At 45.5% G+C, this 23,087-nt stretch overlaps 1 protein-coding gene across 1 annotated transcript; it reads left to right on the top strand.

The window, feature by feature from the left end:
* Positions 1–17,803: 17,803 nt before the first annotated feature.
* Positions 17,804–22,559, top strand: LOC131410576 (ral guanine nucleotide dissociation stimulator-like). Its single transcript, XM_058548695.1, has 6 exons — positions 17,804–17,854; positions 18,621–18,800; positions 19,211–19,314; positions 21,402–21,473; positions 21,873–21,947; positions 22,544–22,559. The coding sequence occupies exons 1-5, from the start codon at positions 17,804–17,806 to the stop codon at positions 21,913–21,915; spliced, it is 450 nt and encodes a 149-aa protein (XP_058404678.1). The 3' UTR covers positions 21,916–21,947; positions 22,544–22,559.
* The last annotated feature ends 528 nt before the right edge of the window (positions 22,560–23,087 follow it).

Raw genomic sequence — 23,087 nt, 5'->3', positions numbered from 1 at the left:
GCTAGGTTCTTTTTGGGGGACTCTAAAGGTTAATCCATTTCCTAGACTTTTCAAGCTTCTAGAGAACACCACATTCCTTAGGCTGTGGCCCCTCTCTGCCACCCTCAAAACCAAGAACTCGGCATCTCTCTGGCCCTGCTTCCCTTGTTGCATCTTTTTTCTACTCTGCTGCTTCTCTTTCCCTTTTAAGGGTCTTTGTGATGCACTGGGCCCACCTAGATAACCCAGGATAATCTCCCTATTTTAAAGTCAGTTGATTAGCAACCTTAATTTCATCTGCAAATTTAATTCACCTTTGCCAAGTAAACTAATGTATTCCCAGGTTCCAGGCATTAGGACATCGTTGTGGGCCATGACTTTGCTACCACAAACAGTTTTTAAAATAAAGTTAAACATACAGATACCATGTGACCCAGCAATTCCACTTCTAGGTGTTTACTCAAGACAAGAAGACCTATGTTCACACAAAAACTTGTTTGCAAAGATTTGTAGCAGCTTTATTCATAGTCAAAAAAGACAAAACTGAAAATAACTCAAATGTCCTTCAACTGGTGGATGGATAAACTGTGGTACAGTCACACAATGGATACTACATTCAGCAATAAAACAGAAGGAAGTGCTGATACAGTCAACAACATGGATGAACACTCAAATAAATGTATTGTGCTAAATGAAAGAATCCAGACTCAAAAGGCCAAATACTGTAAGATTCCATTTATATGATATTCGAGAAAAGACAAACCATAGGGAAAGACAACAGATCATTAGTCGCCAGGGGTTAAGGGTGGGGGAAGAGATGACTACAAAAGTGCAGCTGAAGGGAGTTCTGGGTGCTGGAACTGTTCTGTATCTCAATTTTGGTAGTTGCACAGCTCTATGAATTTGTCAAAACAGTTGTACAAAGAGGAAAACAAATACATCATTTTTCACCCATCAGACTGGCAAAACTTTAAAAATCTGACAATGCTGACCTGACAATTCCCAGGGCAAGGGTGACTCAGACACTGTTGGTGGGAATGGAAATTGTTAAAACTTCAGAGGATGATTTGGCTGCAGCTTGTCAAGTTTCAGATGCACGTCAGCCTCTGGCCCAGCAATCCACTCACAGGCAGGTGTCCATTCTAGGGAGTCCTCCACACATGTGCTCAAGGAGACACGCACAAGGATAGTCATTAAACATGGTATGGGAATGAATTAATTGTGGTTAGTAGTTATTTAAAAAAGAAAGGAAAAAACGCATATGGGAAAGAATCAACCCTGCTGGCTACATATATGATTTGAGAAGGTAACTCACTGCTTTGTCTCCTTAATAGTACGTAGCACAGAGAGCACTGTATTAGGAATCCTGAGACAAGCATCTGAGCATTTAGTTCCAACTCTGCCACTACGTAGCATTCAGACTATGGACAACTTAACTCGAGAAACCTCACTTTCCATTTCCTGGAAAATGAAGAGGTTAGACTCTACGACCACTAAAATTATTTCCAACTCAACAATTCTATGATTCAATAAGTCAACAACCAAATTTATATTCCAAAGTACCTATGTTGAGAAACTGCTTTTCCCCAGACACCCTGAAATCAGAAACTATCAGAGAAATAGGACATCTTAATATATTGATACATAAAATGGTCCAAATTTCTTGGTATGTCTATGATGAGCGTTTTAATCAAGATCGTAACTCAGAAAGAGCGTATAAACAGCTAAACCCACCATATTGACTTGGGTCACCCTCAGGTAAAACTTATATATCCTCTCCCACTTTAACATTCCAAAACAAATTCACCATACTAATGAGTCTATCTTGTCAAGTTCAGGTCTGTCTAGCCAAAAGTCATTCATGTATATGGTAAGATTATAACAAAGATAAAATGATGAAGGGCTTTTTGTATTTTTGCCTGTTTCATCTATAAAGATCTTACATTATAATTTAATAGCTTCAGCCTGCTACAATAATTTAAAGAGCCTTTTGAATCTTGTAATATGCTATGTCCAACAAGATCTAGTAAAAAAATCAGTAGTTCAGAATCCAAAAAAGCGTATTTAAAAATTTCATTACCGCCAATACTTACACTTCAAAGACACCAATAACCAACATGTCATTTCTTCCTACTGCAGAATTTAATAGGTTATTAACTTCTGGTATCATCAAAAAGCATAATTAGGATGATATCATTAAAATGTATTTTTTAAATCAGAAATATTAAAACTAATGATTAAACTATTAAACTAAATGATTAACTAAATATTAAAACTAATGACAACTAACAATCTGTTGTCTTTCCCTATGGTTTATCTTTTCTAGAATATCATATAAATGATATCCTACGGTATTTGACCCTATGACCTTTCACCTTGTCAGTCAAATCAAAATTTCAAAATTCTTTTTCCTTGGGCTTTCCAAATCTAAATTCTTACATCTAAATGAGTACGGAGACAAAACACACACTACACACTACTTCTAAAATCCTCCTCCTGATCCGATTTTAATTTTAGCACCAACTGCCTAGAAAATCTTTTTGACTGAAACCAAAATTCCGTACAGATTATGTCAATCATCAATTGATCAGTCATCAGTCTATGTTAACAGAAGGTGAGTTATTATTAGGAAGTTACATAATTTGCACCAACGATTGTTTAAAGCTTCTTTCATTAAATGCAGTTTACAACAATTCACAGGCTTCAAAGTTCGCCTTGCAAATATAGAGTCAATTACCAGAAACCATTAATGGGATTAGGCTTTTCTATAAAGGTGGTCCCAAGGAAGTAGGAACGTTTATTTGTTTAATGAAGGCAATGAGGAGCCCAATAGCCTGAGCCAGAGGTTGGGCTCCCACCGCCTGGGGCAGCCTGCCAGGAGCCCCGTCCCCCGCCCCCGACACCGCGCTCCCGCCATCTGTGGTGGAGATCTCCAAACCGAGCCCACCGCCCAGCACCTACCTCAGCGCTGCCTCCTGCCCAGCGCTCCTCCACACTGTAGAAAGGAGAGCTCCCCAGCGCTGAAAATCCTGGAGAAAGGATCCAGAAACCGCCAATTCCCACCACACAAACCCCTGCAGCACCACCTCCGCACCAGGGACCCCGCCTCCAGTGCACGCGCCTGGGGCGCTCCAGCTCGCTGGCGCCTCTGCCGCTATGAGCGCCGGTCCTGCGCATGCGCGGGCCTCCGAGGCTGCAATGGGAACCGCTGGGGGCCAGCCGGGAGCGGGTGAGGGGTTGGAGACCGACGTGTCCCTGAGATGGAGAGCAGTGGCGCTCTGCAGCCCTCGACTCTGCTCTCCTTGGATGACCTTCAGCTCCTGGAGAAGATCTGTCTTCCCTTGAGGCGGCTCCTCCTGTCCTGAGAAGCACGTGACATGATCTAAAATTTGTTTAAAAAAGGACAATGACATTGTCGGGGGGAGAGGGAGAATCTCCCTCTGCCCTTTTCCTTAAGGTTCTTATGGCTGGCCAAATAATCAACAAGACAGGTTAGCAGGAGAAAATAATACCAAGTTTAATAACATGTATACATGGGAGAAACTCAGAAATGAGCAACTCGTCCCTCCGTCTAAGCTGCTTGCTTAAGTATTATAGCTAAAGGTGAGGAACGTGTTGGGGGTGGGTAGTGGCCTGGGACTTCAGAGGGCAGGAGGACAATTCTTTTCAGGGTCATCTATAGATAATGTAGTCAGGGAGAGACAGAGTTTTTGATAAAAGGGGCTTGGTGCATTTCCTATTGTAACCTCTATCCTACATTATCTTTACAGCCATCATGCTAGAAGATCTGTTCCAGGAAGGAGCCACCATGTCAAATTCTTTAGGCAGTTAGTGGGGGAGGTCAAATGTCCTTCAGAGAAAACAATCAAGGTTAAGAGATATATTTTAGGATGGCCAAATCTTGACCTCCCACAGTCCCACCTTTGAAACTAAAAGTTTCACAGTCCTTTTGAAACTTAAAGAAGCTTCATAGTCCAGAAGCTGTGTTGGTAGATTGTTTCATCTCACTGAACACATTTCTTAGTCCTGATAATAGATCAGTTCAATTAAGTTCCTTTTGGAAGGTGGTGATGCAGATGGGCTCTCAGGGTTATGCCTATTTTATGGAAGCAAGCAATCAAGTATTTAATAGAAGCATTTCTATGGAAACAAAAGAAAAACAAGGTTAATGGTTGGAGCAAATTGTAAACCAGTTTCTGAGGTCAGAGAACAGCCAGTTAAGATGATTTTTAGATGTCAGCGTCAAAGTATCTTTTGCAGTTTAAAATGTCTCTGATGATGTCATCAGGTCATCTCAAGTTTATATCAAGTCCATCAGCTTCAGTTTGTGAGGCTTCAGGAAAAAGGGCAGGTTCAGTTCTCAGTGATTCCAAATGAAAATGATGGAAAAAATCAAAAACGTTAGTTTGGAGATCTGTAGCCAGATATTTTAGGAGACTAGAAGAAATCAGGATCCAGTCCAGTCAACAGATATAAAACAAAAACCTCAAAAGACAACAAAACTAGGATCTAATATCCGCAAATGTATACTAGAGGTTTTACTGAAATATACTTTTTTCTCTCTAAATTCACCCTCATTTTTATTAAGATAGCAAAATTGAAACTAGTTTGCAAAATAAGTCTAGTTCCAATAGAGTTGGCCCAATTATTTACATAAGTACAGCAAGAATAGCAATTGATCACATAGGCTCTTTTAAATCTGCTTTGTTGGAACTTTTATAAGGAATCTCAGATTGAACTTTAAAGGTCTCTCGAGGCCAGGAAAGCCAAGCCAAGGATTTTGTCAGACTTTGCCTGCAATACCTATAGATTTGGGTGAATTCCTCTCTTCCGAGGTTCCCCAAAATATTTCGAGGTTCCTTATACCTGCCAGATAAGTGACATTCTTTACTTATCCTGGTAAGTGCTGCTTGGAACATAAGGTACCAGGCCAATATTTCCACGTGGCTTTATTCCATAAAGTCCAATTTTCATTCCTCCAAAGCTGTATGGTTATATCTCAAATATGATGTTCCAGTCACAACCTTGGTAATATAACCAGTGTTTCCAATTGTGTCCTGTTACAAGGAGAACAGATTCTTATTGAACTTATGCAAATAACTATATTGCCATGAAAACAACAATACTCACTCACTAAGAGTTTCCAAATTCGAGAGATCAGATAGAGAGAAAAAGATAAATATTTCAATTTTGCTTACAAAAGTATCATTTACCAAATTGTTATGTCATAGTTAGCTCAGGAGAAAAGAGAAAAAGTTTTCCTTAAATCTGAAAAAACAAAACATTAAAAATTCAGCAATACTTCAAATGAAAAATCATAAAAATTATAATCATCTTTATCAGTTCATTCAGTCCTGTGTAATCCACTTTTGATCCCAATCTTTTTGTTAGCAGCTTCATGAAGTCATCAGTTTCTCCATCAGATTTCTGTAATTTCTTACCAAGTTCAGTTTTATGATCAGAAAGTTTGTCAGACCTGTATTCCAGTGTAGATGTCAGAGTCCTTTCCATGAATTTTTCTGAAGTTGAATGCATTTTGCAAAAGCATTAGAGCAAAGAAATAAGTCTGTAAACAACAAGACCTCAAAATGGCAACTGACAGAGAAATTTGGTTAATTTTGTGACATACAACACTTTAAAATAATAATAACCAGAATTATGACTGATAATCAGGACAGATCAGCATTTCAGTAATGTTATACAATTTTAAAACACCTATATCAATAACATTTGCCCACATAATAGCACCTAAGCAGACTTATCATCACTTGTCTGACAATGCTTTCCATATAATTTAACATACTGAATAAGCCTAATAAGTTTAGTATCTTCCTCCTTATAGAAAGAGAGCAAATTTCTTTGAGAAGTTCCAGGGCCCTTTGAAAATTCTCAAAGAAAAAAAAACACTTTATTTAAGATATGAATTTTGGGGAGCTTGTCAAAAATATAAAAAGTCAAAGCAAACAGAGCATTAACAGTCCAAAAAGCCTTAATAGAGAGACCTCAGTCTTTTGAACACAGGAAATTATTTTAACAGTTTTTTTTTTTTCTGTCTTTTAGGTAGACTTACTCAAAGGTAAAGAAAAATCTTTTATAACCTCTTTATCAAGTTTAAGAAAATTATCCTTTTAAGAGAAATAAGACCAAATTATAATTTTGTACCAGCTTACTCTTGATATTAAAACTCATTTACTTAATTAAATTTATTTTAATCTTAGCCAACTTGACCATGTAAAAACTCTTTTTCTAGAATTCTTTCTACAAACCTTCTATAACTTTTTTTTTTACATTCAGAGTTTGTCCCACGTCTTTCTTTTCCCTCCTAGTACTTGAGGACAAATTTATCTTTCTTAATCAATCAAACAAAATATTTCCATTCTTTGTTCCTTCTTTATACATCTTTCCTTGTACACAGACATATTTTTCTTAATTTTTTGGTAGCTTCAATCACATATACTAATTAGAAATTTTAACCTTTAGAAACCTTAATTTGTAAGTAAAAACTAAGTAAACAATTATAGACTTTTACATTAGTATCTTGTGGCTTGGAAAATTTATAAACACATCATAATTTCTAGACATATGTTACTTTATAGTACAATCTTTTAATAAAACACATGTTTACCAATAGACCCAAAACACCTTTTAGTTTTCCTGTAATGAAAAGCCAAAAGTAGACAAACGTACATTTAGCAATCAATGTCTAATATCTTATGTTATTTGGAAATGATGATACTCAGAGAATTTTTATCATAAAACTTAGCAAAACTCTCAAGTTTTAAGTCACCAAAAAGAGTTTGGAAGCTATAACCACCGTAACACATAATTATTGTTTAAAGTTCATCCAACATTCATCTTTTTCACAACTATTTAGTTACTTATTCCCAATAATTATTTAGATTGCCTACAAGACTTCATAAGACATTAGATAAAATTAGCCATCATTTAAATTACTATTTTTGTTAACCAGTTCTGTAATAGAAATAACATCAGTTTTTTTCCTACAAAATTTCATGTAAATTTCATCACCTCTTATACCTTTAGACATAGTTATCATTAAGATTTTTATCAATAGGTCTTCGTCTTCTAATTTTGGACAAGGGAAGCATTCCCAGTCAGACATTTTAAAACATACTCAGGCAAAGTTGATGTAACCTCTTTATATAAAATTAGCTCAAACATTCCAACCTTTATAATCTTATCAACACTTACACTTTTACATATTCTCAGTTCAATTGTAACCTGAGTCAAAGTCTTAAGGCTAGTCTAATTTCTCCCTTCCTTTTTCTGGCCTTTTCTTAGGTACCAAATAAATAATTATGTGAGAGCTCTCAAAACAATTTTTTTCCCCAATTTAGAAGTTTTCCCAATTCAAAGAATCCGTCGTCTGGCCATTGACGAGTAGGATCTTCATTGGTATATTTATTCCAATAGTGACTCGATCCAATAAGCCTTTTTAAGGAAAGACCCGGAGGTAACTTTCCATGCTTAGAATAAATCTTTACCAGGAACGCAAGAGGCATCCCTGGTGAGCGCGCAGATGATGTAGCCCCCATGATCCACAGAATTCACTCCCAAAGATATTCAGAGAAAGTAAAGTAAAGACCTTCATTGCACAGGTGGTATGGATGGTGTCTCCGGTCTCCCACAATAGTGTGGGACGCCTCCAGTCACAGACCCGCTAATCTGTGACACCAGGCAGGTGATACTGGAAAGGGATTTTTCCGGCACTAACAAGCAACAAAGGTTAAGATGACAAAAGACCTTATGGAGTGGGCACTTTATGACAAACTCCCCTGAGAGCTTGGCACAGCCGGACAAAGACAGTTTGGAACCCCAGTCTACTCGACTGACCACCAACGTGCACTCCAGTAAATGCACCTTCCGTATGGTGGAGACCAAGGAGAATATTCTCACTGGTCACAAAGCCAAGTTCTCAAGACACAGAACAAGACAGAGACTACTCTGGGAGGAAAAGGGATCAAGATCAAAACCAAGAGTACTCTACCAAATTTAAACCAAGAGTCACTAAAAGCACAAGAAACTAGTTTCCCAAATATTTTCTCCTGCCAATCTAAATTTAGAAAGAGAAAAAATTCTCACCACTTCCTTCCATTGGACTCCGCAGATAGAGATTCCAGGAGGCTGACGTGGTAAGAAGTTTTACCTTTTGCCAGCTTTTGTCAGGCGTTCCCGTATCTCACCATCTGCAGTAGTCCAGGGAGAAGGCAGGTCTTCCAGCCAGAGAAGGCAACTTGCCACCAGTGTGGATCCTGCCGACTACGCCAAAACTGTTGGGGGAAGAGGGAGAATCTCCCTCTGCCCTTTTCCTTAAGGTTCTTATGGCTGGCCCAATAATTAACAAGACAGGTTAGCAGGAGAAAATAATACCAAGTTTAATAACATGTATACATGGGAGAAACTCAGAAATGAGCAACTCGTCCCTCTGTCTAAGCTGCTTGCTTAAGTATTACAGCTAAAGGCGAGGAACGTGTTGGGGGTGAGTAGTGGCCTGGGACTTCAGAGGGCAGGAGAACAATTCTTTTCAGGGTCATCTATAGATAATGTGGTCAGGGAGAGACAGAGTTTTTGATAAAAGGGGCTTGGTGCCTTTCCTATTGTAACCTCTATCCTACATTATCTTTACAGCCATCATGCTAGACGATCTGTTCCAGGAAGGAGCCACCATGTCAAATTCTTTAGGCAGTTAGTGGGGGAGGTCAAATGTCCTTCAGAGAAAACATTCAAGGTAAAGAGATATATTTTAGGATGGCCAAATCTTGACCTCCTACAACATCCTTAACACCCGATGTGTGTCGTGTCCCCAGAAGAATTCTCTGCTTCCCCAGAAGACTAGACAGCGAGCAGCTGGGACCAAGTTCTGTCCCAGGAAGGAAGGATGCTGAGTGCGCAGCTGTCTCCCCTACCCTGACTCCTTCCCCTGATCTGTGGCCCTGATGGTGTTGGGGGTGCGTGTAGGTGATGACTCTCAAGTGTTTGCCCACGGTATTACATTTCTTATGGTTTAGTGGTTAAAACGGGAGGCTAGCTGTCAGTTTCTCAGAGGATTTCACTTGCAGAAATGTCTTTGGACAAAGTTTGTTTTCTTCATTTCTGATTTTTAAATTCAATAATAATTAAAATACTTATTTTCTTAATTTCATTGGCATGCTAAAACAAACTTAAGTCACTTCGTTTTCACCAAATTGCCCACATTTTCCTTAAAATTTTGGAAGTATTGCTGTTTGAGGTAAAGAAAGTGGGAAGAACAATTACCCTCAGATAATATCTTCCCAGGTAAAGGTACGAACACATAGTTAAGAGCCATTTTGAGGTGGCTGGCGAATACATCCAGTTTGAGTTCTACAATGGATGGTCCAAAGTAAAGGTCAAATTAGTAATTTTCTGAGGAGTTTGCAAGTAAATGTTCATGTCGCCTTCACCTAATAGGTCTGCTGATTTAAATGAAGGTTGAGCTTAATGATAAAAGTTTTCAAGAGACTGAGAAATATTAAGTAAATGTACTTTAAAAACAAAAGTGCAAATTAAAGTAAAGCCCGCCATTATCCTCTTTAAAACAGAGTCACAGTAGCACTATTGTCAAGGTTTAAGAAGGAATAGAAATGCTTTATAAAGTCAATTCTTCACTTCTAAAGGACCTAATGTGACATTCTAGAAGTCTCCATAGTCTTTTAGTCATCTACATTTAAATTGCTCAATTTATGTTTTAAAGACTAATGAATCTGAGGGCAAAATATTCAAAGTCAGTGTTTAATTGTTTTTCATTGTTGCAAAGTACATGGGTATAAAGTGTGGCTGAAATCCATGGTCTTGGAGAAGAAAAATATACAGAACTTATTTATTACTCTCACAGTGTGTCCTGACTTAATCCTACAAATGTCCCAAGAATAAAGCCTCAGTGAATTCCATTCTGTTCTTAGATATGACATCTTTCATTCATAATGAATAGTCTCAAATTAGGCTCTAGCTAGTAACTATGTTCCTGATGCAAATAGGCAATAAAAAAGAAGCCGTGCTTGATTAAATTGGGCTCAAGAGGAGTACTTAGAACCAATATTTGTTTTTGGCTTTGTTTTTCTTTATCAATTTCTTTCTCCTCAGCAGAGTCAGCAGATAAATGACACAGAAAACTGAGAGACTGGAGGGCAGGGTCTTGAGGAATATGAGATTTCCTAATCTTCAAGATCCTTTTTATCTTTAAAATTCTATGGTTTTTGCTGTTTATGTAGGGGTTCATTTTTTTCATTATTTCTAATAGTGATCATAATAGTGAGACTAACACAACTTAGCACCTGTGGAACACTTTTCAACGTAAAAATTTAAGTTATTCTGACAATTGTTAATATTTTAAAAAGCTGTTAAGAGCTAATCTGATGCTCAGAGGATTTTTAGCTTAGTGAGACTGTTCTGTACATAATAGTGGCTACATGTCACTATATGTGTGTCAAAACCCATTGAACTGTACAACACAAAGAGTGACCCTTAAACTAGGGACTGTAGTTCATAATAACGTATTAATAGTATGTCAACAGAAAATAACTTTAAGCAAGGGGCATTGACTGATGGAATTGTGGACTTAAATTTAGTTATACGGATAGCCAACAGGCACATGAAAAGATGTTCAACATCAATAACTTTCAGGGAAATGCAAATCAAAACTACAATGAAATATCACCTCACACCTATCAGAATGGCTGTAATTAACAACACAGGAAACAAGTGTTGGAGAGGATGTTAAGAGAAGGGAACTCTCGTACACGGCTGATGGGAGTGCAAATTAGTGCAGTCACTACGGAAAACAGTATGGAGATTGTTCAAAAAATTAAGACTAGAACCACCATACAATCCAGCTCTTCCACTGCTGCGTATTTATCCAAAGAACATGAAAAAACTAATGTGTAAAGATACATGCATTCATTCATTGTGGGTTTCTGCACTACTACCTCAAGGAGTGCCACCCCCTCAACCTGAACAGCCACCTGGCACTACTAGAAATGAAAGACATCCCCTCACCATGGATTGGAGGACTCCTTATTCTGACGATGTCAACATTATCCAAAGAGATCAACAAATCCAGTGCAGTCCTTATCAAAATCCCAAGGACATTTTGTGCTAAAATAGAAAAAAACCCATCCTAAGATTCTTATGGAATCTCAAGTAAGCCCAGATACCAAAAATAATCTTGAAAGGAGGTAGTAAGTTGGAGGACAGATTCTTCCTAATTGAAAACTTACTACAAATCTACAGTATCAAAACAGCATTGTCATGACATAAAGACAGACATATTGACCAATAGAAACAGAATTGAGAGCCCAGACATTAACCCTCACCCATGCGATCAAATTGTTTGACAAGGGTGACAAGATTATTCAATGGGGAAAAGTCTTTTCAACAAGTTGTGCTGGAAAAAGTGGATATCTACATGCAAAAGAATCAACTTGGACCCTTACCTAACACTGTATACAAAACTTGATTCCCAGTGAATCAAAGACCTAAAGGTAAGAGCTAACACTATAATACCCTTAGAAGAAAACATAAGACAAATCATTACAAGATGGGACTTGGTAATGATTTCATGGATATGACACCCAAGGAGCAGGCAATAAAATAAGAAAATACACATGCTGGACTTCATGGATATTAAAAAGTTTTATGTCTCAAAATTCATTATCAACAGAGTAAAAGCACAGCCCACAGGATGGGAGACCATATTTGCAAACCATGTATCTGACAAGGGCTTAATATCCAGAATATATAGAGAACTCCTAAACTCCACAACAAACAACAACCTAAATAAAAATTGAACAAAGTACATGAATAGACATTTCCTCAAAGAATATCTGCAAATGACCAATAAGCATATGAAAAGATGCCCAACATCTGTAATCATTAGGGAAATGTAAATCAGAAACATAGCGAGAGACCACCTCACATTCATTAGGATGGCATCTATCCAAAAAAAAAAAAAGAAGAAGAAAAATACTAGAACCAATGTTGGCCAAGATGTGGAGAAAAAGGAACCCTTGTGCACTGTGGAGGGAATATATAATATATAGTTGATGTAGAAATCAATATAACAATTCCTAAAAAAAAAATAAAAAATATAATTATATAGGATCAAGCAATTCCAATTCTGGGTCTATACCCCCCAAAGAGTAGAAAGCATGTTCTCAAAAGCATAGTTCAACACTCATGTTCATAGCATCATTATTCATAATAGTTAAAACATGGAAACCACACAAGTATTGTAACTGACAGAGGGCTCTCTGCCCAAACACCTCTTAAGCCAACCATGGGCTACCCACTCTTCGTAATAAAGGGAAAAAGCTTTATTACGAAGTTGGCCAGCAAGGAGACAGAAGACAAAGGTTAAATCGTTCTCCCCGATGGGCTGTTGAAAAGGGCTTTTTAAGGAAAAAGGAGCGGGTGCGGGAAGGTTGGGGGCAGTCCTAGGCATTTTGTGCAAGTGCAGAAGATTTTAATGTTCTGTCATACATCCTATGTTCAAAAGGTGGTGTTCTTAACATGATCGGCAGGGGAGTTCTTGGTCTCCCAGGTTATCCGCCAGTCACTTGTGCAGTAGCGGTTTGAGTCTTGCCAGCTGTCTTGTAGTCTCACTGGCTCAAAGCTGTTGAAATTTGCTCAAGGAGGAAAAACGGAGTTTCTGAAAAACAACTCACGGCCCAAGATTAGATCCTTAGTAAATATCACATGGGACAAGGTTTAAGAAAGTAGTCTCCAAGAGACCGTTGATAAAAATCTGGCTGGGGCCCCATTTTATTTTGGGCTTGGTTTTGAGCCTGGCTATGGTATCAGTCCAGGGATGTATGGATGAGCAAAATGTGGAATATGCATACAATGGCATATTATTCATTACTAACAAAGGAAGGAAATTCTAAGATATGGCACACCGTGGATGAACCTTCATGATATTACTCTAAATGAAATAAGCCAGTCACAAAAATACAACCTTGTGTGATTTCCCTTCTATGAGATTCCTGAAATTGCCAGATTCAGAGAGACAGAAAGTAGAATGGTGTTTGTCAGAGGCTGGGGGGAGGCGGAATGGGGAGTTTTTCATGAATGAGTGTAGAGTTTCAGTTTTGCAAGATGAGAAGAGTTCTGAAGATGGATCGTGGTGATGATTGCACAGCAATATTAATGTCTTCAATACACTTAAAACGTACTTAATGTATCTATGGGGCCTGATGACTTGTCCTGGCCGAGCACATGCTTGTGCTGTTGCACATTTTACCCCTCACTGTATAGTTGACAAACTGGCCCAGAAAGAGGCAAGTACTGTCCCAGACCACAGGAGGTGGTCAGAGTCCTGAAGACTAGAGAGAGCTCCAGCTTCCTTGGCCAAGGCTCCACCCCTTCCCTCAGGTTTCCTTTGGCAATGAGAGGCATTAAGATCCTAGGGGATTGCTGCCCACCCCTCTCCATATGGGGTCATTTTCCTCTCCTCATCATCGAATGTGCACAGGCACACCCACTCTCACTGACGTCTCATGTGGGGACCACGGAGGTGCAGTCAAGAAAGAGCCAACACCGGGGAAGTGACAAGAGGCAGGAGGGAGAGAAGTTGCCGGCAACTCTCCCACGGGGCAGTAACATCTGTTCTCCTAGATACATGCCCAGGGCCCCAGAGATGGGCAGAGGAATGTGTAAGGTTCCTAGGTTTCTACCTGTTCCAGACCCATCCCTGGCCCAGCCTAGGGAGCACAGGACTAGGGTCCTGCAGTCCACCTCTGTGGTCACCCAGAGTTGTGATGAGCCCATCCTCCCCCTTGTGTAGGCATTGGGAAGAGGAGAGAAGACCTCAGTGATGGTCCTCCTGTATAAAGTGGAGTGCATCCAGTGGGTGACTCCAAGTGTTCCATGCACTCACAGCATGTCTGTTGGACTGGGTTCTCTGTCGATGACCTACTGTGCTCTGAAACCCTGAGTAAACGCTTTCCAGCCCCTGGAGATCCTTTAGAACTGGGGGTTTGGAAACATGAGAACTGTGGATAAGGAAGAAGATGCCAGAGCACTGGACACCAAGTCCAGAGTCCAGGGAGAAGAGTAATTCTTGTGGGAACCTCAAGGTCCTCATCTGGAGGTAGGGGGAATCATTGTCCTGGTTGAGGTTAGGATGCCTCAGGAGTGAAGAGGACACCTGGTGGGAGACAGCAAGAGTGGGGGAAAGTAGGCTCCCGAGATTGCTCCCACTCCCTCGAAGCCAACAGGTCCTGCTCCTTTAAGCCTGGGACCCTGGAGAGCCTCTGCTTTGAGGACACCTGGAGAAAGTTTCCTTTCTGTTTGATGGAGTTCCTCCCTGGGTTGCAGTGGTAGTGCTGGACATCAGGGGGTGGGCAGCCTCTTGTGTCAGTGGTGGCCAGTGAGTTTTTTGATTTTTTTCTTTTCCGGTTGTATTGAGATATACTTGATATACAGCACTGTGCAAGTTAACACTGCTGTGTGGTATATTTGAAAGTTGCTAAGAGAGTAGATGCTAAAACTTCTCATCCCCAGGAGAAAATGTTTTATTTCTGTTTGGTGATTGATGTGAACTAAACTTATTTTGGTAACCATTACATAATATATATACATCAAGTCCTTCTGCTGTAAACCTGGAATTTACACAGTGTCCACTGAACTTTGCTAGAGCTCCTGGAGCAGTGATGAGTCAAACAGAAGTATTTCTGGCTGTTCCCCTGCCTCAGAAACAACTTGTACCTCCTATTACTAGTGTTCATCTCCACAATCAAAGTTGGTCATAAGCAGGGGGAGGGGTGCAAGAGCTTCCCATGTACTCATTCAGCAGCTGTGCACTGAACAGTCACCCTGTGCCAGGTGCCCTGGTGGGGTGAAGTGTAGGATGAAAATGACCAAGTGGTCCCTGCCTGCCAAGAGCTCACAGTCTAGAAGGGAAAGGGACAAAAGCAAAGACATGAGAAAGAAAAGAGCAAGTGCTGTAGAGAAACACAGCAGGGGGCTGTGAGGGAGGGCTGGGGGTCACTGGGTAGGAGGGTCTGAAAGGCCTCACTGGGGTGACATTTGATGGGACAAGAATGACAAGAGGGATCCAGCTCTGCATGAGTCTGGGAGCAATGTGTCACGGAGATGGCACCACTAGTCCTAAGTCTCACAGGCAGAAGTGAGTTTGGCCAGAAGAGGTTAGAAAGATGGCCAGTGCGGCTGGAGGGAGGCTGAGAGGAGAGAACAGGAGCTGGGGTGGAAGGTAGGGCCAGGGCCTGGTAGGCTGTGTCAGTTACCTTTCCCTTTCTGACTTTATTGCCCCTAACCTTGCATTTCAAAACTACAAATGTTGACTATCTCACAATTTGTGTGGAACAGCAATCAGGCACGTTTTAGCTGGGCGCCTCTGCCTCAATTAGTTTAACAGGTTGGGGCAGTGGCCTCAACTGAGGCTTGACTAGAGGAACACTGGCCCCCAAGTTCACTCTCAGCCTTCAGGGTTCAGTTTGGACTGAGAGCCTGAGTTTCTTTCTGTCTGTTGGCCTGGGCACTCCCTTGCTTCTCCCCTCTATAGACCTCCATATTGGGCAGCACCAAAACACCAGTATTTGATTCTTCACTTCCAGGGATTCGACAGAGCGAGAGAGCGAGAGGGATGGAACATGAGAGAGAGAGTAAAAGGAAGTGAGAGACATTTTTAGTTAAAATTTAGATGAAACATCCCATCACTTTGGTTGCTATTATGTTCAGAAGCCAGTTACTAACCACCTAGTGGTTCCACAGGGATGGCTATATCATGGGTGGGGCTTACTGGGTACCACTGTGGAGGCTGCCCACCTCATAAGCCAAGATGAGGCACATGGCTCTCATTCTACGTAAAGCAGCAAACAATTGAATGGTTTTATGCCACAGTATGGCAATATCTGAATTTCCATTAGTATTAAACCCCTCATGATGCTGACCTGAAAATGAGGCCAAGCTGGAAGTCACTGTCCCAATATTACATTCCTGGAACACAGGCCTGTTTTGAGTGGTGTTCTGTGCTATCTCCCACCCCTCCTTGTTATTCTTCCACCTCTAAGTTTGGGCCTTAGCTACATATGACACCAGCCCAAAGGGGTAACAGATATTATCTCATATACACTGGGTGACGCCCCTAGGAAGTAGATTCTAGCCTGATCCCCATGGTACAGGTTTGGAGACTGAGGAGGACCTGAGAGACACAGTGACTTTCCCAGGATGCAGAACTGGTAAGAAAAAGGAGATCTGCATTCATCTCTGTCTCCCAAAGCTAGGACCCTAGTGAGGTTTGCAGGGAGCTGTGGCTAGGGATGTGTGGGCTCCTTGTGTACAGTTCAGGAGATGACATGGGGGAGGAGGGTGAGCAGCCCGGGGGCAGGGAGCAGCTCTGGGCAAGTTTGATTGAGGGAAGGGGCCCAGGTAATGGAATCTTGAAAAATGACCTCACTTCTTTGGTCATAGACCTCAACAGATCTTAGAACTCTGGTAACCAGGCACCCACAGACCCCCATCCAGCTCACTTGACTGGCGACGGTCAACAGACAAAGATGTTTAGTTGTTGTGTCCCGATTTTTGGAAGATCTGGGCTCAAAAAAGCCCAGAAAGAGAATCTTTTTCGTCGTTGCCGACGTTGGCTCAGCCCTCTTCCCCAATGCCTCTGGGCATCTGGCAGGAGGCAGCGAAAAGTAACAACGGGGCAGCCCAGGAAAGGCTAGTGCAGGCCAGGGCACAACTGTGGTCCCACCTGATCAGCCCCACACTCCTTGCACCTCTTCGTGTGTGTGTGCATGTGTCTGTGTGGAGGGGGTAAGGCAGGGCATGAGGGGCGGGTCATTCTCAGCCAGGATCAGGTTGTTAGGTGTTGGAAGCCTGGTGGGTCTGTCATGTCCATACCCCGCATCATGGTTGGCAGCATGAGAAGGTGAGTTCCTCTACTCATATGTTACCGAGCCCTAGAGGTTTCATCTCTTTCCCTCCCTGACCACAGTTCTTTGCAGGGATGCCCCTCTGTGCCTGAACTGAGGAGCAGACTTTCTCTTGGGGGTCGGCACCAATGGCAGTGTGCAAGCAGCCCCTGATTCCTTCTGGCCCAGCTCCCAGGCAGTCTTTGCAGAACTCCACTCAGGAGGTCGTCGAGGAGCTGCCCAATGGTTTCGACTCCACCAACTCACTAGACGAGGGGCAGGTGCACGAGGCCACCTGCACCATCCAGTGTTGCTCTGAGATGAGAGCAGGAGCAGAGGGTCTCCACACTCAGGACCTTGAGACGCCGGGCTTGGACCAGAACTAGGGCGGGACCAGACTGGGGCTGTCCCTTTTTCAAGCTAAAGGGGATGTACATGCAGGTCACCTTGCCTGGTTCGGAGCTGAGCTGCCGTGACCCTCTTTCCCTTGCCCGGTGTGAGCTTCTGGAGGCCACTGAGGCAGAGCCAGAGGGTAAAGGGGACTGCAGGCTGGGTATTCCCGGAAGGGAAGTGGGATCTTTCCTGTGTTTAGAAGGACACGTGGAAAGTCAGCTATGTGGGTGAACCTTTCCCTTTATCCCGCTGCAGCGCCAGCTGCAGAGCTCCAGCCGGCGGCAGAAGCAGGGCAGTGGACAGTGGTGGAGGTAGAGCTGGCTCCAGCTCCGTCAATACCACCCCCTCTAGCGCTGGAGCCAGCGTCCCCTCCCTCAGCAGTGTTGGAGCTGGAGCAAGGGCCCACGTCGGCTCCAGCAGGAGTGGGAGCTGCTGAGCTGGAGTCACCTGGACCATCACTTCTAGTGGGAAGTCCATCTCCACCTGTGGCCATTAAGGAGGGTGAGAAGAAGCCTAACCTCATGGCCTTCCCTCCTAAGCTTGTGGTGGAGCAGTTGACCGTGATGGATGCGGTGAGTAGCTGGGCTCTCAGGGCAGAGGGGCAGGCCTTCCCTCTGCCGTCAGTGCCCCAGACCTGATCCGGACTCCTATGATCTGGGCCCAAATCCTGGCGCTCCCCCTTACCAACCTTACGACCTGGGCAACTTTCTGAACCCCCAAGGCTTTGCTGTCCACCTGCAGACCGTAGAGGTGGACACTAACAGGACCTGCTGCACAGAGTGGCTGTGCCGGCTCCATGAGGTAGAAGAGACGGAAAGCTGCGCGGGGCCTGGCCCATCAGTGGGGGAAGGGAACTCACTGTGTGCAGCCAGGTCCCTGGTGGCCCAACCGGCTGCTCAGGAGGCTCAACAGCCTCAGCATTTATTAGAGACCTGATGTGTACTTCACTACAAGGGAGACAGACAGAGCCTGTGGTTGTAGCTGCCGCAGGGGAATGTGCATCAGAATCGGAGTGGGACCAGAGGGGACATCAGGGTGGTGGAAGATGCCCCCTTGGGATGAGCCTAGTTGAGCCACCGTCTGGAGCTTGGAGTTAGCCAGGACGGGCTGGGTGCAAATGCCCCCTCCCTTCCCTGCTAGTATTGGGTCCTGGGTCATCCTGTGCTGGGTGCCCGCAGTGGACAGAGAAGAAAACCCAGGGACTCTCACAAGGCTCAGACCACATCCTGAGCTTCCTGAGCTCCAGCTCTAAACTGTGACCCCTGTGCAGCACTTTGGGGGCGGTAGACACGGAGCTGGGGTGTGGCAGGGCTGGGTGACACTCCCCCTGTTCCCCAGGAGCTCTTCCGGAAGGTGGTGCCCTCTCAGTGCCTGGGCTCCACCTGGGGCAAGAGGAACAAGCCCGGCAATGAGCACCTGGCACCCACCGTCCAGGCCACCGTCGACCACTTCAGAAGGGTGGTCAGCCTTGTCATCACCACCTGCCTCGGGGACCCGAGCATGATGGCCCAGGACAGGGTGAGGGTGGTGGAGCACTGGATCCAGGTGGCCCAGGTGTGCTGCGGCAGGCCCAGTGGAGCCACTCTCTGGAGCCTTGGGAACGGCCTCTCCACCTTTATCAGCTCCCAGGATTGCAGTGTGTGATCTAAGCCCCTGCACAGTCCCTAGGCCCTTCCTGCCAGGGGCCCGCTGACCTTGACTCCAGGTCCCAGTGGGAGGATGCTCACTTCCTCCCTGGCTCCTTCCCTGGGTTGAGCTAAAATCCTCCTCCTTGTGAGTGTTACTCTCTGGGTCCTAAATGTGCCCTTCTGGGGCTCCCTGAGCATCTGTCTCATCCAGGAGGGGAGATTTAAATAGAAGGGGACTGAAGCTAGAGCAAGCGGGTCTCCAGCGCCCCACCTCACAGCTCATTCTCTTCCCTTCCCCAGGAGTGCGAGATCCTGAAGAACTTCTCCTCGCTCCGCGCTGTCATCTCTGCTCTGCAGAAAACCTCCATAAGCCACCTGAAGAACACGTGGGCGGATGTTTCCCGGTGGGTAGGCCCCTCTCCATAGGAGGATCAGGGTGGATGGGGGATCTCTCGTATGTCTGCCATTGCCCCCTCACTCACGTGGGAACTCCTGGGAGGCAGCAAACGCTGGGGACAGGGCCTGGGCCATGGTGAGGGGTCTCTAAGCCTCCCTGGGTCCTTAGTGCACCAGTTCTGCTTCAGGACTCAGTTTCCCTAAATGCCAGGGTTGAGCCACATTGGAGATTTTCAAGTGTTTATGGCAACAGAACTCTAGGCCCAGTTGAAACTCAAAGTGGTCAAAACAGAGGTGCTCTGTAGAGCTGGGGAATGGAGACCCCAGTGACCAACAGGAGAGCCCCCGCCCAGTCCCACGAGACCTTAGCGCTCAGAGGAGCCCAGTGAGAACACTCCTCCAGGCAGGTTGCATCTCTTGGGTTTGCAAAGAAAAGGGATTTGCACTCAGACCCCTCACATTATCCCTCAATTTATCCTTCCTTCTTTCCACTCCCCTCAGGGAGAGCTCGGAAAAACTTAAGGAGCTCTATAGCCAAGACAAGTCTTTGAGCAGAAAACTGATGACCAACTTAGAGTGGAGGCTTGGGGTCTGGAAAGAGAGGAGGGGGTGGGAGGAGGGGGATTGGAAATTCTGTGGTTTTGATAGTTTCTCACTTGAACGTTCTCTGAAACATTCATGTCTATCTTGTCCAGATTAACAAACAGAGGGATCTGTTTGGTCCATGGGTGGGCGGGGTGCTGTTTGTGGGCAGGAGGCCCTGGTCGTGGGACACAGTAGTGTTGGCTGGGCTGTTCCAGGAGGAGTTGCTGAGCTGGTGTCATCAGCAGGTCTCTGGCTTCCATGCATGGACATCCTGCTGGATGTAGCTTCTTCCAGGCTGTTGGGTGTTTGGGGTGGGTTTAGCCCTCAGCCTAAACCTGTCCTCAAGAAGCCAGGCCCCTGCTGCTCCTTCTGTCTTCACCAAGTCTCAAAGTGGAGGGCACCCTGCCTACCCCAGGTTTGGGAACGACAGGAGATTCCCATGGCCCAGGTGGACAAACAGTCTGCTCATCCTTGGGTCTGAACATCTGGACCAGAGACAGATGTGTGTGCATTCTGGGACTCCCCACTGGACCCCTAGAGCAGTCACTTGAGTCAATCACAGGAGTCTCACCTGAGTGCCCAGTTGGCAATGACATATGCCCCAGGTGGCTTATGTGAAGAGTCTAGGCAACTGATGGATTCTTAGTGGATACTGCTGAAAGCACCTTGGGATCTGACATAAATGAGGAAGCAGAGCCTCCTGTCACTCCCCTCCCTGTGGATCAGAGTATACACCTTGGGTGTCCAGTTCCCGAGTGGATAAAGAAAGAGTTCAGTGCAGGAGAATATCCCGAGGGTTTCCTTGGGGAGGAGAAGGCATTGGCATGGCCTCTGTTCCAGCCCGGGGGCCAGACACCCATGAGACAGGGGAAGGCAGGAGCCACTCAACCAGACTCCCAAGACACCCCTTCGTCTCCATCCATGGCTTGGCCCAGGATCACGCTTTGAGAGCTCAGGGGACAGTACTGTGGTCAGTGGTGGGGCGGGGGTTAGGTGAGGACGATGGAACATGGCCTCTGGCTGGGAGGGGCAAGCGGCCTTTCCTCTGTGGGCCCCTGAGCAACTCACTGCCCCTGTTTGGGCCTCTGCCTCCTCATCAGGGAAGGGAGGGATGGTGATTGTGTGGTGCAGGCCTCATACGGTGGTGATGAGATAAGAGGGAGAAAAGGAATGTGGGAGCTTTCTGCCTGCTCCACACGGAGGGGTGAGGGCGAGGACAACGATGACAGTCATATGCCACTGAGTCCTCAGGAGAACCTGTAGGGTAGCTGGAGTTCTCAGACCTTCCAGATGAGGAAAGAGGATTGGGGAGGCCAGGCCACAAGCCCAAGCTCACACTCAGAGTGAGAGTTGGAGCTGGGCTTGTTCTAGAATCACAAGACCTTGGAGGATGGAGTGGCATTGCTACCAGTTGACTCGAGTCAGATGTCCAGGGTCGGAGGCCAGTGGTGCTGGAGAGAAATGGGGTGAGGGGAGGATGGCCTGCTGACACTGTCCTCGACCCTGGCAGGAGGGGCCCTCCACGTTTGCCCCCCCGGAGATCATCCCCCAGAGAGTGCAGGAGAAACAGCAGCAGCAGCAGGTGAGTGTGCCTGTGGGGGAGGGGCTCTGCCTTCCCAGCTGGAGGCCTCAAATCAAGAGAGGAGGGCCCTTCCTCCTGGTGCCACAGTGCCTGAGTCCCCCAGTAGAAGTGACCAGGAGGGGGGCCTGGAAGAGCTGGTGCAGGATGGGTTGTTGCGGGGAGGGCCGGGGACCGCATACCCTGTGATTTGCCAGAAGCTGGCGCTGGGAGGTTAGGAGCAGGAGTCTGGTTTTATTGGGCTGTGAAGGGAGGAAGAATTGAGGGGAGGTGCTGAGGGTCCTAGGCTGCTCCCCGTGGGAACCCTGGGGTGGGCCAGGAGGCTGAGGGTGAGAACTTTTCAAGGGAGGGTCTGCAGAGGGTCAACTTGACAGCAAAGGCTCATCTCACCCGATGTGACAGGGTGTCGTCCCCTATCTTGGCACTTTCCTCGGTGACCTGCTGATGCTGCACCTGGCGATGGGTGATTATCTCGAGGTGGGTGAACATGGGGGCCAGGCAGGGAGGACCAGGATCCTGAGTCTGGGGATGCAGGAGCCCCAGAACTGAGCTCTGAGCTCTCAGCAATGGGCACTTCTCTCACGAGAGCCTTGCAGCTGCCCCTGGGAGCTGGGGCATCAGGCCCATCTTAGGGATGAGTGAACAGAGGCTCCGTCTGAGACACCCATTCTGGTTCCCCAGGCTGGGGAAGATCAGAGCTGCCTGATGGCAGAGCTGCGTGAGGTTTTATCTGAGCTGGACTCAGCCTCTCCGTCCCATGCTGCCCATGGTGAGAGAGATGTCGGGTCCCCCCAAGTCAGGCAGCACATATGTGGCTGAGCAGTCCCCTCTGCCTGAGGCCTCAGCCTCCAAGTCTGTCATCAGAGAGGGTTGTCCTGCCAGGTCCCTCAGTGTCACGCCCCTGTCCTCCTCCTCTGGAGCCCAGAGCCCTGCCTAGGTCCAAGTCCTGTTTTCTCTGGATCCCCGGCTCCCTCTTGGGACCTGGCAGTAGTACAACATGATAAGAGGTGGGCATAGGGGGCTACTTAAGCTAGGGGGCTCTGTCTGATGGACTCTGGCTGTCTGCCTTCCAGGGGAATGAGATCAACCTTGAGTAAAGGACTGAAGTAAGCAACTGTGGCCCTCCCTGCAGGGGAAGGGAAGGAGGTGGACATCAGAGACCCTCTGGGCAGAACAGCCCCTGGCTCCACCCCCTGTATCTTACATTGAGTGGAAGAGTTTGATAAGGGAGAAGAGGGAGATCCATCCAATTGTCGGGTGGGTTGAGGGGAGGATGGCTTCAAGGACAACATCCTGGAGGAGGGGCTGATTATTCCCATTCTGAGAACAGGTAGAGCCTGGATGGGACTGGAGGGAAGGATGGTTCCCAGGACTGGTTCCCTGCCCCACTTCTCACCCCCCACAAGGCCCCTGCAGCATCCCCCACCCAGGCCCTATCTGCATCCTCTCCTTCCCTCTGGCCCCAGGAATACCGAGTCATGAGGGAGATCCTGCTGCTCCAGGTGGCTTCAAAGAATTACAACCTAGAGCTCGAGGATCGATTTGGGGCCTGGTCCCAGGACATGAAGCTGCTCAACGAGAGTGAAAGGTGAGGCAGGGCAGGAGTTGGGTGAGGGC

The sequence above is a fragment of the Diceros bicornis genome, chromosome 10 (genome assembly GCF_020826845.1).
Source record: "Diceros bicornis minor isolate mBicDic1 chromosome 10, mDicBic1.mat.cur, whole genome shotgun sequence".
Lineage (NCBI taxonomy): Eukaryota > Metazoa > Chordata > Mammalia > Perissodactyla > Rhinocerotidae > Diceros > Diceros bicornis.
Note: the sequence above shows the minus strand (reverse complement) of the source record. Positions and strands in the feature narration are given on the sequence as shown.

Excerpts from the sequence above, each read along its gene's own strand:
- LOC131410576 (XM_058548695.1), top strand. The coding sequence starts at position 17,804 with ATGGCCTTCCCTCCTAAGCTTGTGGTGGAGCAGTTGACCGTGATGGAT. Across the intron at positions 17,855-18,620 it reads AGTTGACCGTGATGGATGCG|GAGCTCTTCCGGAAGGTGGT; the intron begins GTGAGTAGCTGG and ends CCTGTTCCCCAG. Across the intron at positions 21,474-21,872 it reads AGAAACAGCAGCAGCAGCAG|GGTGTCGTCCCCTATCTTGG; the intron begins GTGAGTGTGCCT and ends CCGATGTGACAG.